This window comes from Triticum dicoccoides, chromosome 1A (genome assembly GCF_002162155.2).
Source record: "Triticum dicoccoides isolate Atlit2015 ecotype Zavitan chromosome 1A, WEW_v2.0, whole genome shotgun sequence".
Classification (NCBI taxonomy): Eukaryota; Viridiplantae; Streptophyta; class Magnoliopsida; order Poales; family Poaceae; genus Triticum; species Triticum dicoccoides.
This window is the reverse complement of record NC_041380.1, coordinates 375151647-375166461: the sequence shown is the minus strand read 5'-3', so window position 1 is coordinate 375166461 and position 14815 is coordinate 375151647. Positions and strand designations below refer to the sequence as shown.

Genomic DNA, 14815 nt, shown 5'->3' with positions numbered 1-14815 from the left:
GTATCCCAAGAAAAAACTCATCATCGAAGTAAAGCTACATACACTATGAGAAATTAAAAAAAAGTCCCACCAAGTCAATGTCTAGCCCGGGTGAGGGAAAGAAATGTCAGGAGAAAAATTGCGACTTGGGTCGCCATGTATACCAGATGGTACAATTGATAGACGGGTGATTGTGGTAAAAACTCATATATTTTTTGCTAAATGTGATAAGAACGAGTAAATATTTAGATGTGTCTTAGTTGTTGCACATCTAAGTGACTTAATTAGCACAAAAAGAAAAAGAAAACACCCACACACGAATCTCCAACTAAGATCAATGACACACGACTTAAATGTGCAATACTTATGGCACATCTAGATGTGCTTTAGCAAATTACCCATTTAAACTGTTTAAATTTCCCATTTAAAAAATAATTTATAGTTTTGCTAAAGCACATCTAGATGTGCCATACGTATTGCACATCTAAGTCCTATGTCATTGATCTTACGTCGAGATTCGTGTGGATATTTTCCTTTTTCTTTTTTCTTTTTTCTTTATGCTTGATTCACTCACTTAGATGTGTAATAACTAGAGCACATCTAGATGTGCCCTAGACACACCTTAATTTAAATGAAAATCTATTAAACTGAGTAATTTACGTAAAGATATAGTAGCAGTAGGGGATAAAAACTGTATTTCACAACTTAAAGAATGGGTAATGGGTAACAATTAAATACTGACAATTCTGTAAACACTGCACGAATGCACAGTCTAACATTGCCTGCATATCTATGAGGTCCATATACAGTATACTACTGGAATCTGCATATACAATATCATGAAGTCTACCAAGTACGGAGTACCAAGTTTATCAAAAAAAAAAGTCTACCAAGTACCAACACATCCACTCTGTCGCATCAGCTCGACCAGCGCCCATGTCACGTGCTGCCGGCGGCGCTGATCTTCACGTCCGGATTCCGCACCGTCTTGAGCCACATCCCGGCGAGCACCCTCGACGACAGGCTCCAGACGACGTCTGGCCGCCGCCGCTGCTGCCTCACCCTCGCTGCCTGCGACGATGGCGGCGTCTGCGCCCTCTTGGCGGCGCGACCCGGCCCGTGCGCGAGCGTCCACTGCATCGCCGTCAGCTTCTGCCGCTCGGCGCGCCAGCTCGCGCTTCCGCCGACTCCCGACAAGCACCTCGTCTGCACTCCGCCCACGTGCAGGCTCCTCACCTTGAACCTCCCCCCGCTGAGCCCCGCCGCGCCCAGCATCCGCGCCGACTGGACGACGGCGATCATCGGCGCGCCCACCGCCTCGTAGCGCCGGGACGGGTCACGCAGCTGGATGGCCGCCACCAGCGTGACGCGGCCGTCCGAGCCGCCACGGGACTCGGACCACTCGTCGGACGGCACCAGTGCGTCGAACACGTTCGCGTCCCCCGCAGCCGGCGCTACCTCGAACGGCGGCTCCTCGTCGGCCATCTCGGCCTGGATCATGAGCGCGTCCACCGCCATGGCCTCGAGCTTCTGTAACGAGAATGCGAGTACCTCGTCCAACGTCTCCGGATCGTTTCCCGCGTTCCAGATGCCGGTGGCGACGCGCTCCATCCGGCCCTCGGACAAGGCGGTGGCGAGCTTCCGGACGAGCCTGACCGACCGCGCCGCGCTTGAGCTCGCGCCGCCCTCGGTCCGCCTACCGCCGATGACCGCCTCCGCGATGCCCTCGAAACCCACTTGCTCGGGCGTCTTTCCGGTAAGGCTTTCCATGCGCCCTAGCGACGCCACCTTGTCCCGGACCTCGTCGGGTCTTCCCGCCGCCGCCATTTTCTGGAGCACGTCGAATCCAGTAGCGGCCATGGCACTTGGCAACACGAAAGGCCTCGACACCTGCATGGCGAGCACCGGGTGCACGTCTCTGCTTGCAAGCGGCACGTTGTACGGGTTCATCGACACCAAGAACCCGCCGTCACGCGTTTGCACCGCCGGGCCAAGGCTCTGTCCCAAGTCCGGCACCACGGGCGACTTCTTCTGCGACTCGCTTGATCTTGGTGTCATCGGCTGCTTCAGCTTCCTGAACTTGTCGTCGTCCACTGCCTCGAGCTTCCTAAGGAACTCAACGGTCACCATCTCTTCATCGGCATCGAGGCGCGGCTGCTGACCGGCTCCCCCCGGCGACTTCTTGCCGCCGCTCGCCATCAGCGCCTCGATGGCCTCGATCTGCTCGCCAATGGAGTCGAGCTCGCGTAGCACGTCGCGCTGGTCCTGGAAGTGGACGACCTCTTTGACCGTCTCGACGCCCTTGTCGACCACTTCGTACTCCGGGATGGCGTAGTCGACGTCGCCAGCGCCAGCGCCACTTGCGGTGGAGAGCTCGTCGTCGTCGGGACGCTTGTCGATGTTGAGCCTGTCTACCAGCTGCCTGTAAGCTCTCATGGAAGGCGAGATGGCTCCGTCGGACGTTGAAAGCTTGGGCGTCGTACTGGCGACGCTGAACGAGTTCTTGTTGTGAACCCTCGCACGGGAGGGGGACACGGACACGTCCCTCGACGATCTCCCCGCGGCTTGCGTGTAGAGACGGAGCCCCGCGTCTTCCATGAGCTGGAACCCCAGCTTGAGCAGGAGCTCGCCACCGGTGGCCTTGCCGGCGAGCCCGAACGCCCTGTCGAACCACCGGACGCGGCGTCCCTCGGAGCTCTTCTGGAGGGAGTCGAGCACGAGCGAGCTCACGTCGACGGTGTACGTACCCAGACGGATGTCCGGCACCTCGACGGGGACGACGGACACAACGAACCGGCGAGGCTCGAGCTTGAGGGGTTTCCCGGTGCCCGGGCCGCCGGTGAAGTAGAGGTTGCATTTGACGAAGAGCGTCTCGTCGAACTCCGCGGTGCCATCGTGCGACACCCGGGCCGGCATGGTCTGCATCGCTCCGTCCTTGGTCTCCGCCTTGCGGACGGAGACGGCGAGGCGGAGGCCGTCCATGGAGGCCGGCACGCCGCGCACGGCGGCCACCTCGATGGAGAAGAGGCACCCGGCGCGGCGCTTCCCGATGCGCGAGAGCGCGCGCACAGGCTTCCAGCTGCTCCACGCCGACGGCTTCCCCTTAGCGCTGCCACTCCCCTCGAATTCTCTGCTTGTCGACTCCACGGACGTGGTGTCGTCGGCCGGCACCGGCAGAGGCCTGGAGCGCGGCCCGAGCCACGACGACAGCGAGAGACGGCGCGACGAGCGCGCCCTCCGGCCCTCCCGCCCAACCCCATCCATGATGCGCGGTCCATCGTCGCCGGACCGCGCGATGGCGAGCGACGCGGTGCGGCGGTGGATGGCGTTGGGCCGGTCGAGGTAGTCGCTGAGCCCGCCGCCGCCTCCCAGTCCGGCCATGTGAGCGCACGCTGCACGTACCCGCTCTCCTCCTCGGCCAGCCTATCCACAACTCCGCGCACACCTTGCCAAGCTTTTCTCGAGCTGGACCATGATCCCGTGGCTGTTGAACCGTGGACCGCCATAGATATAGCTTTCGACGACCCCTCCGCGCTGCCGTCGTGTACCGCGTTGGCGCCAAGGAAGCTGAGGTTGAACCGTATAACCCGGGAAGCCAACCAAACCGCCGCCCTAATCGCGCACCGTCGCCCCGTCGGACGGCCACGATCCGTCCGCACGTCGTTGGTCCGATCCACGGCTCAGGAAGCTCCCGCCCTGCTAGGACTTGTCAGCGCTCAAGAGGACGAACGAAACGGCGGAATCGTAGCCACGGGATTTGGTTATGGATCTCGTTTGATCGGGGGTCAGTGGGGTAAAGTTGATGTGATCCGGCGTTAATGCGGCGGGGAAAACGCGCCCCCCCACGGACGTGTAGGCGGGATCAGCCGCGGCCCGGGCGACTGGGGCGGGATGGGCGAGCGTGTCGCCTTGCCCGCGAGCCGTCGCCGTCTCGCGGTCCCGCGAGAGCGTTCCGATTCGCGCGGGATTGCTTCGCCTGGATCACGTACGTGACGTCGGTGTGGTGCACGTTCGCGCGTCTGTGGATGGATAGGACGGCGATTCGTTTCGCGGGTCCTTTCGAGGAGCAGTGGTGGTGGGTGCCGGGTCTGATTGGGTTGCGAACTGTGGTCAGGGCTACTAGTTCGTTAGTTTGATTGGTTGATTAGACCGTGTGCAGTGCGTGTCGACTCGTGTGCACGCAACGGGATCGGGGATCTTTTTCAGGAAGTCGTCGACGTACTCCTCCGTCTTCGGCGTTCGTCACGGTGGGGAGTCAGGAGATTTGATCCACGACAGAACGAGTCCACGGCAAATCTCTACACGTGTGCTGTTGCTAATCACCTCAAAGAGCATGCATACCCTGTTTCAAGTGTTTTTGTCAAAGCTCTACTCCCTTTTTTAGCACGACAAATTCTGCTCTCTTTGTCTGCTAAATAAGTATTTTCAAAAAAAGTAAGTGCTGGCAGTCCGCCCCTGGAAAAAAGCAAAAAGTCAGACCATTTGGTTCCCACAGTTTGAATTGGACGTTGGGGCGGAACGGCAGGTGCATATCTACAAAATTGGCAGAAGATTTTGGCTGGTTTGCAGTCGAACGTGGGCGGGTCCAGGTGGTTTGAGCTGTTGGTGCAGCTGTGCAGTAGTACGCACGTTCGTACAGGGGCGTACGGAGAAGGTCGTTGCTCGATTCGTTGCGAGGTCGTTTCCACGTGCCGTGGTGGCCAATCGCTCGAATGGTGAAATGTTATGTAGCGTGTGGGCGCAAAAAGGATGGATATTTTAGTCGGCGGGCTCTTCTTTGTTCGGAGACGTGACGGCCTACCAGTCCACCACCTTGATCAGGGAAAAAGTCCACGATTCATCTCTGATCTTGTATAGTCACTTCAAAGCGCAAAGAAGAGACCACCGAAAAGATGAGAGAGAGAGAGAAATCGTGCACAATGAGTCATTAGCAGCCGAATTACTTCCTCTATCCCATAATATAGTGTCAAAAACGTTATTATATTTCTGAGACGAAGAGAGTATTATACAGAGTTCCTTGTTCAAATGGAAGAAATTAGAAGACGAGGGGTATTGTGAAGATAAATGGGAATATAGAAAAAATTGAATAAGAAAAGTTTTTTTTTGATTAGACACATGCAATTGGCGGAATGTTTTATTCAAACCAATGCAGAACCAAAATGGATGTTTTTCTGTTTATATCCGATCTTCCTCCCAAATCGAGATCTATTGTTTATAAGTCTAGCAATAAAGTAGGGACTTCAAATTAGTGAACTTATAAGAGAGTTATACATCAGAACAATAATCTTGCTTATCTATTAAAAAGAAGTGAATTAGGACCAGCAGATTTAGCAATGTGTCAGGCATATATAATTGGTACGATAAGTCATGGATACACTTCTTGATAGTGGGTCTCACGAGCAACCAACGAGGGATGGTCATAATAAAGTATACACATCACTTTCAGATATAATTGAAAATAAAGAGGGATGGTTTAGCGGGACTCTGCTTGGGAAACAGGTCAATTACTCGTGGTGTCCTGTCATTATTGTGGGTCATTTGCTTTCATTACATCAATGTGGATTACCACATGAGATAGAGATAAATCTTTTTAGCTATTTGTAATTCGAGATTTAATCACAAAACACGATACTTCTAATGTGAGGATTGCTAAAAGAAAATTTTGAGAGGAATCCATTGTATGAGAAATACTTTAAGAAGTTATGCGAGGACCTACCCTGCATAGATTAGGCATACAAGCCTTTCAACCCACTTTGTGTACTATTTCTTTACACCATTTGTGTGTAAGAATTTTAGTGTTGACTTTGATGGAGATCAAATGACAGTTCATCCATGTTTATCCTTGGAAGCTCAAGAGGAAGTCCGTTTATTATGTTATCTCATATGAATCTCTTATCTCCCCTATTGGAGATACTATTTGTGTACCAACCCAAGACATGTTTATCGGGCTTTATCCGTTAATGATTGGACAGTCTCTAGGCATTTGTGCAAATAGATAAAAAAAAGTTGCATAAACTATGCAGATCTAAAAGTAAATTGGAACAATAATAATTCTAAGTAGAGGAAAGATAAAAACACCATTTTTTAGTTCTTATGATACATTGGGAACTTATAGACAAACAATAATCAGTTTAGATACTCCTTTGTGTCTACGACGGAACCTGGTGAGGGAGTCCTCGACTAAGGGGTCCTCGGGCTGCCGGCCTATCTCATATGGGCCAGATAGGTGGGTCGCTCTATGACTACCAGAAGGCCGAGCTATAAGGTGGTTCCATGTCCGGATAGGAAACCTTTGAAACCTTGTGGTGTCCTCCAAGTCAAGATACGAAAATTGGCATGTTTATCTCCTTATTGTAGCCGACTATGTATAACCCTAGTACCCCTGATGTTTATATAAACTAGAGGTCTGTAGAGGCTAGAAGAAGAACCATCATCCTACTCACCTAGGGTTTAGTTCATCTGATCTTGTGGTAGAATGACTATGTAATCATCCTATACACTTCAATATAATCAAGCATGACATATAATCAAGCATGACGTGGGGTTTTACCTCTTCGAGAGGGCCCGAACCTGGGTAAACATCGTCTCCTTCGTCCCTTGTTCCTCATTGATCCAAGATCCACGGCTCGGGATTCCCGAGATTCGCCGGTTTTGACACTGACATTGCTGCTTTCATTGAGAGTTCCGCTGTGAGATCGCCGAAGGATCGATGGCTTGCCTGATCATCGGAGATGGCATCTACACCGGGGACATCTTTGTTCCCGGCCAGCTCTTCGCGTTTGGTGGCATTGTTTTGCATGCCAACCCAGCTGGTCACCTCGACCAGGTTGATAGTTTTGCCCCTGGGCATCAAATCATATTCGAGAACCTAGAGTACGTCGCCGATGCTCAGTGCGATCTGATCTTCACCGGGTTCTCGGCCTTACCTAGGCGCCCGAAAACCCTAAAGCTTTGACTTCGGACTCTCTTTCCAACCCTATCCTTCGGTCGGCCCTTACCTCGGATCCAGCTTCAAGTCCAGATGTGACTTCGGTGTCCGAAGACCAGGAGTCTGTTGGGGAACGTAGCAGAAATTCAAAAATTTTCCTACGTAACACCAAGATCTATCTATGGAGAGACCAGCAACGAGTAGAAGGAGAGTGCATCTACATACCCTTGTAGATCGCTAAGCGGAAGCGTTCAAGTGAACGGGGTTGATGGAGTCGTACTCGTCGTGATTCAGATCACCGATGATCAAGTGCCGAACGGACGGCACCTCCGCGTTCAACACACGTACAGCCCGGTGACGTCTCCCACGCCTTGATCCAGCAAGGAGAGAGGGAGAGGTTGAGGAAGACTCCATCCAGCAGCAGCACAACGGCGTGGTGGTGGTGGAGGAGCGTGGCAATCCCGCAGGGCTTCGCCAAGCACCATGGGAGAAGAGGAGGAGGGAGAGGGGCAGGGCTGCACCAACGAGAGATCAAATCGCGTGTTATGGGCAGCCCCTAGGCCTCATATATATAGGGGAAGGGGAAGGCTGCGCCCCCTTTAGGGTGTCCCACCCCAAGGGGTGGCGGCCAGCCTCCAGATGGCATCTGGTGCGGCGGCCAAGAGGGGGGGGAGGAGTCCATCCTCCCCAAGGCACCTCGGAGGTGCCTTCCCCCTCAAGGACTCTTCCCTCTAGGGTTCCCTAGGCGCATGGGCCTCTTGGGGCTGGTGCCCTTGGCCCATGTAGGCCAAGGCGCACCCCCTACAGCCCATGTGGCCCCCCGGGACAGGTGGCCCCACCCGGTGGGCCCCCGGGACCCTTCCGGTGGTCCCGGTACAATACCGATAACCCCGAAACTTGTCCCGATGGCCGAAACAGGACTTCCTATATATAAATCTTTACCTCCGGACCATTCCGGAACTCCTCGTGACGTCCGGGATCTCATCCGGGACTCCGAACAACATTCGGTAACCACATACAAGCTTCCTTTATAACCCTAGCGTCATCGAACCTTAAGTGTGTAGACCCTACGGGTTCGGGAGACATGCAGACATGACCGAGACGTTCTCCGGTCAATAACCAACAGCGGGATCTGGATACCCATGTTGGCTCCCACATATTCCACGATGATCTCATCGGATGAACCACGATGTCAAGGACTCAATCGATCCCGTATACAATTCCCTTTGTCTAGCGGTATTTTACTTGCCCGAGATTCGATCGTCGGTATACCGATACCTTGTTCAATCTCGTTACCGGCAAGTCACTTTACTCGTTCCGTAACACATCACCCCGTGATCAACTCCTTGGTCACATTGCGCATATGATGATGTCCTACCGAGTGGGCCCAGAGATACCTCTCCGTTTACACGGAGTGACAAATCCCAGTCTCGATCCGCATAAAACAATAGATACTTTCGGAGATACCTGTAGTGCACCTTTATAGTCACCCAGTTATGTTGTGATGTTTGATACACCCAAGGCACTCCTACGGTATCTAGGAGTTACACGATCTCATGGTCAAAGGAAGAGATATTTGACATTGGCAAAGCTCTAGCAAACGAACTACACGATCTTTGTGCTATGCTTAGGATTGGGTCTTGTCCATCACATCATTCTCCTAATGATGTGATCCCGTTATCAACGACATCCAATGTCCATAGCCAGGAAACCATGACTATCTGTTGATCACAACGAGCTAGTCAACTAGAGGCTCACTAGGGACATATTGTGGTCTATGTATTCACACGTGTATTACGATTTCCGGATAATACAGTTATAGCATGAATAAAAGACAATTATCATGAACAAGGAAATATAATAATAATACTTTTATTATTGCCTCTAGGGCATATTTCCAACAGTCTCCCACTTGCACTAGAGTCAATAATCTAGTTCACATCACCATGTGATTAACACTGACAGGTCACATCACCATGTGACTAATACCCAAGAGTTTACTAGAATCAGTAGTCTAGTTCACATCACTATGTGATTAACACTCAATGAGTTTTATGTTTGATCATGTTGCTTGTGAGAGAGGTTTTAGTCAACGGGTCTGAACCTTTCAGATCCGTGTGTGCTTTACAAATCTCTATGTCATCTCCTAGATGCAGCTACCACGCTCTATTTGGAGCTATTCCAAACAACTGTTCTACTTGGAGCTATTCTAAATTATTGCTCCATTATATGTATCCGGTCTCTCTACTCAGAGCTATCCGGATAGGTGTCAAGCTTGCATCGTCGTAACCTTTACGACGAACTCTTTTACCACCTCCATAATCAAGAAAATTCCTTAGTCCACTAGTTACTAAGGATAACTTTGACCGCTGTCCTGTGAGCCATTCTTGGATCACTCTTGTACCCCTTGACTGACTCATGGCAAGGCACACTTCAGGTGCGGTACACAGCACAGCATACTGAAGAGCCTACGTTTTAAGCATAGGGGACGACCTTCGTCCTTTCTCTCTATTCTGCCGTGGTCGAGCTTTAAGTCTTAACTTCGTACCTTACAACTCAGGTAAGAACTTCTTCTTTGACTGATCCATCTTGAACACCTTCAAGATCATGTCAAGGTATGTGCTCATTTGAAAGTACCATTAAGCGTTTTGATCTATCCTTATAGATCTTGATGCTCAATGCTCAAGCAGCTTAATCCAGGCTTTCCATTGAAAAACACTTTCAAAATAACCCTATATGCTTTCCAGAAATTCTACGTCATTTCTGATCAACAATATGTCAACAACATATACTCATCAGAAATTCTATAGTGCTCCCACTCACTTCTTTGGAAATACAAGTTTCTCATAAACTTTGTACAAACCCAAAATCTTTGATCATCATCAAAGCATACATTCCAACTCCGAGATGCTTACTCCAGTCCTTAGAAGGATCGCTGGAGCTAGCATACCTTTTAGCATCCTCAGGATTGACAAAAATTTTCTGATTGTATTGCATACAACCTTTCCTTACGAAAACTAGTAAGGAAACTTGTCTTGACATCCATCTGCCAGATTTCATAAATGAAGCTAATGCTAACATGATTCCGACGGACTTAAGCATCGCTACGAGTGAGAAAATCTCATCGTAGTCAACTCCTTGAACTTGTCGGAAAACACTTCGCCACAAGTCGAGCTTCATAGATGGTGACATTACCATCCACGTCCATCTTCTTCTTAAAAGATCCATTTATCTCAATGGATTGCCGATCATCGGGCAAGTCCATCAAAGTCCATGCTTTGTTCTGATATATGGATACTATCTCGGATTTCATGACTTCTAACCATTTGTCGGAATTCGGGCCCACCATCGCTTCTCCATAGCTCGTAGGTTCATTGTTGTCTAGCAACATGACCTTCAAGACAGGATCACCTTACCACTCCGAAGTAGTACGTGTCCTTGTCGTCCTACGAGGTTTGGTAGTGACTTGATCCGAAGTTTCATGATCAATATCATAAGCTTCCACTTCAATTGGTGTAGGTGCCACAGGAACAACTTCCTGTGCCCTGCCACACACTAGTTGAAGAGACGGTTCAATAACCTCATCAAGTCTCCACCATCCTCCCACTCAACTCTTTCGAGAGAAACCTTTCCTCGAGAAAGGACCCGATTCTAGAAACAATTCATATTGCTTTCGGATCTGAATTAGGAGGTATACCCAACTATTTTGGGTGTCCTATGAAGATGTATTTTATCCGCTTTGGGTTTGAGCTTAATCCTGAAACTTTTTCACATAAGCATCGCAGCCCCAAACCTTTAAGAAACGACAACTTAGGTTTCTCTAAACCATAATTCATACGGTGTCATCTCATCGGAATTATGTGGTGCCCTATTTAAAGTGAATGTGGTTGTCTCTAATGCCTAACCCATGAACGACAGTGGTAATTCGATAAGAGACATCATGGTACGCACCATATTCAATAGGGTGCAACTATGATGTTCGGACACACCATCACATTATGGTGTTCCAGGCGGTATTAATTGCGAAACAATTTTCACAATGTCTTAATTGTGTGCCAAAACTCGTAACTCAGATATTCATCTCTATGATCATATCATAGACATTTTATCCTCTTGTCACAATGATCTGCTACTTCACTCTGAAATTACTTGAACCATTCAATAATTCAGACTTGTGTTTCATCAAGTAAATATACTCAACATCTACTCAAATCATCTGTGAAGTAAGAACATAACGATATTCACTGCATGCCTCAGCACTCATTGGACTGCACACATCAAAATGTGTTGCTTCCAACAAGTTGCTATCTTGTTCCATCTTACTGAAACCGAGGCTTTTCAGTCATCTTGTCCATGTGGTATGATTTGCATATCTCAAGTGATTCAAAATCAAGTGAGTCTAAACGATCCATCTGCATGGAGTTTCTTCATGCGTATACACCAATAGACATGGTTCGCATGTCTCAAACTTTTCAAAAACGAGTGAGTCCAAAGATCCATCAACATGGAGCTTCTTCATGCGTTTTATACCAATATGACTTACATGGCAGTGCCACAAGTAAGTGGTACTATCATTACTATCTTATATCTTTTGGCATGAAAATGTGTATCACTACGATCGAGATTCAATAAACCATTCAGGTTTAATACTAATCTTGATGGTAGAGGGAGCATGCGATGTTTGATCACATCAAACTTGGAAACACTTCCAACACATATCGTCAGCTCTCCTTTAGCTAGTCTCCGTTTATTCCGTAGCCTTTTATTTCGAGTTACTAACACTTAGCAACCGAACCGGTATCTAATACCCTGGTGCTACTAGGAGTACTAGTAAAGTACACATTAACATAATGTATATCCAATATACTTCTATCGACTTTGCCAGCCTTCTCATCTACCAAGTATCTAGGGTAATTCTGCTCCAGTGGTTGTTCCCCTTATTTCAGAAGCACTTAGTCTCGGGTTTGGGTTCAACCTTGGGTTTCTTCACTAGAGCAGCAGCTGAATTGCCGTTTCATGAAGTATCCCTTTGTTCCCTTGCCCTTCTTGAAACTAGTGGTTTCACCAACCATCAACAATTGATGCTCCTTCTTGATTTCTACTTTCGCGGTGTCAAACATCATGAATATTTCAAGGATCATCATATCTATCCCTGATATGTTATAGTTAATCACGAAGCTCTAGCAGCTTGGTGGCAATGACTTTGGGGAAACATCACTATCTCATCTGGAGGATCAACTCCCACTCGATTCAAGTGATTGTTGTGCTCAAACAATCTGAGCACAAGCTCAACGATTGAGCTTTTCTCCCTTAGTTTGCAGGCTAAGAAAATCGTCGGAGGTCTTATACCTCTTGACGTGGGCACGAGCCTGAAATCCCAATTTCAGCCCTCGAAACATCTCATATGTTCCGCGACGTTTCGAAAATGTCTTTGGTGCCTCTACTTAAACCATTTAACTGAACTATCACGTAGTTATCAAAACGTGTATGTTCGATGTTCGAAACATCCACAAACGACGTTTGGGGTTCAGCACACTGAGCAGTGCATTAAGGACATAAGCTTTCTACTGTTCGCATAATCACTACTATCAACTTTCAACTATATTTTCTCTAGGAACATATCTAAAACAGTAGAACTATAGCGTGAACTACGACATAATTTGCAAAAGGTCTTTTGACTATGTTCAGGATAATTAAGTCCATCTTATGAACTCCCACTTAGATAGACATCCCTCTGGTCATCTAAGTGATTACATGATCCGAGTCAACTAGGCCGTGTCCGATCATCACGTGAGACGGACTAGTCATCATCGGTGAACATCTTCATGTTGATCGTATCTACTATACGACTCATGCTCGACCTTTCGGTCTCCGTGTTCCGAGGCCATGTCTGCACATGCTAGGCTCGTCAAGTTAACCCTAAGTGTTTTCGCTGTGTAAAACTGTCTTACACCCGTTGTATGTGAACGTAAGAATCCATCACACCCGATCATCACGTGGTGCTTAGAAGCGATGAACTGTAGCAACGGTGCACAGTTAGGGGAGAACACTTCTTGAAATTTTGTAAGGGATCATCTTATTTACTACCGTCGTCCTAAGCATACAAGATGCATAAACATGATAAACATCACATGCAATCAAATAGTGACATGATATGGCCAATATCATTTTGCTCCTTTTGATCTTCATCTTCGGGGCTCCATGATCATCATCGTCACCGGCACGACACCATGATCTCCATCATCGTGTCTTCATGAAGTTGTCACGCCAACGACTACTTCTACTTCTATGACTAACGCGTTTAGCAATAAAGTAAAGTAGTTTACATGGCGTTCTTCAATGACACGCAGGTCATACAATAAATAAAGACAACTCCTATGGCTCCTGCCGGTTGTCATAATCATCGACATGCAAGTCGTGAATCCTATTACAAGAACATGATCAATCTCATACATCACATATCATTCATCACATTCTTCTTGGCCATATCACATCACATAGCATACCCTGCAAAAACAAGTTAGACGTCCTCTAATTGTTGTTGCATGTTTTACGTGGCTGCTATGGGTTTCTAGCAAGAACGTTTCTTACCTACGCAAGACCACAACGTGATATGCCAATTGCTATTTACCCTTCATAAGGACCCTTTTCATCGAATCCGTTCCGACTAAAGTGGGAGAGACTGGCACCCGCTAGCCACCTTATGCACCAAGTGCATGTCAATCGGTGGAACCTGTCTCACGTAAGAGTACGTGTAAGGTCGGTCCGGGCCGCTTCATCCCACAATACCGTCGAAACAAGATTGGACTAGTAACGGTAAGCATATTGAACAACATCAACGCCCACAACTACTTTGTGTTCTACTCGTGCAAAGAATCTACGCAATAGACCAAGCTCATGATGCCACTGTTGGGGAACGTAGCAGAAATTCAAAATTTTCCTACGTGTCACCAAGATCTATCTATGGAGAGACCAGCAACGAGTAGAAAGAGAGTGCATCTACATACCCTTGTAGATCGCTAAGCGGAAGCGTTCAAGTGAACGGGGTTGAAGGAGTCGTTCTCGTCGTGATTCAAATCACCGATGATCAAGTGCCGAACGCACGGCACCTCCGCGTTCAACACACATACAGCCTGGTGACGTCTCCCACGCCTTGATCCAGCAAGGAGAGAGGGAGAAGTTGAGGAAGACTCCATCCAGCAGCAGCACAACGGCGTGGTGGTGGTGGAGGAGCGTGGCAATCCTGCAGGGCTTCGCCAAGCACCACGGGAGAGGAGGACGACTTGGGAGAGGGGGAGGGCTGCGCCAGAACTTCGTCTATAGCTCCCATGCGCCTCCCCACTATATATAGGGGTGGAGGGGCTGGTTTCTTGCCCTCCAAGTCCATTGGGGCGTTGGCCAAGGTGGGAGGAAAGAAATCTCATTATTTCCTTCCCCACCGATTGTTATCCCCCCTTTTTAGGGATCTTGATCTTATCCCTTCGGGATATGATCTTATTCCTTCTAAGGGGGGATCTTGGTGCGCCTTGACCAGGGGTGTGGGGCCTTGCCCCCACTACCCACGTCCATGTGGGCCCCCCCATGCAGGTGGGCCCCACTCCGGAACCTTCTAGAACCTTCCCGGTACAATACCGAAAAATCCCGAACATTTTCCGGTGGCCAAAATAGGACTTCCCATATATAAATCTTTACCTCCGGACCATTCCGGAACTCCTCGTGACGTCCGGGATCTCATCCAGGACTCCGAACAACATTCGGTAACCACATACAAACTTCCTTTATAACCCTAGCGTCATCGAACCTTAAGTGTGTAGACCCTACGGGTTCGGGAGACATGTAGACATGACCGAGACGTTCTCCGGTCAATAACCAACAGCGGGATCTGGATACCCATGATGGCTCCCACAT

At 48.9% G+C, this 14815-nt stretch overlaps 1 protein-coding gene across 1 annotated transcript; it reads right to left on the bottom strand.

Moving 5' to 3' along the window:
- Positions 1-657: 657 nt before the first annotated feature.
- LOC119274292 (protein PLASTID MOVEMENT IMPAIRED 1-like) lies at positions 658-3543 on the bottom strand. The gene has a single exon (XM_037554972.1). The coding sequence runs from the start codon at positions 3358-3360 to the stop codon at positions 919-921; it is 2442 nt and encodes an 813-aa protein (XP_037410869.1). The 5' UTR covers positions 3361-3543; the 3' UTR covers positions 658-918.
- Positions 3544-14815: the final 11272 nt, after the last annotated feature.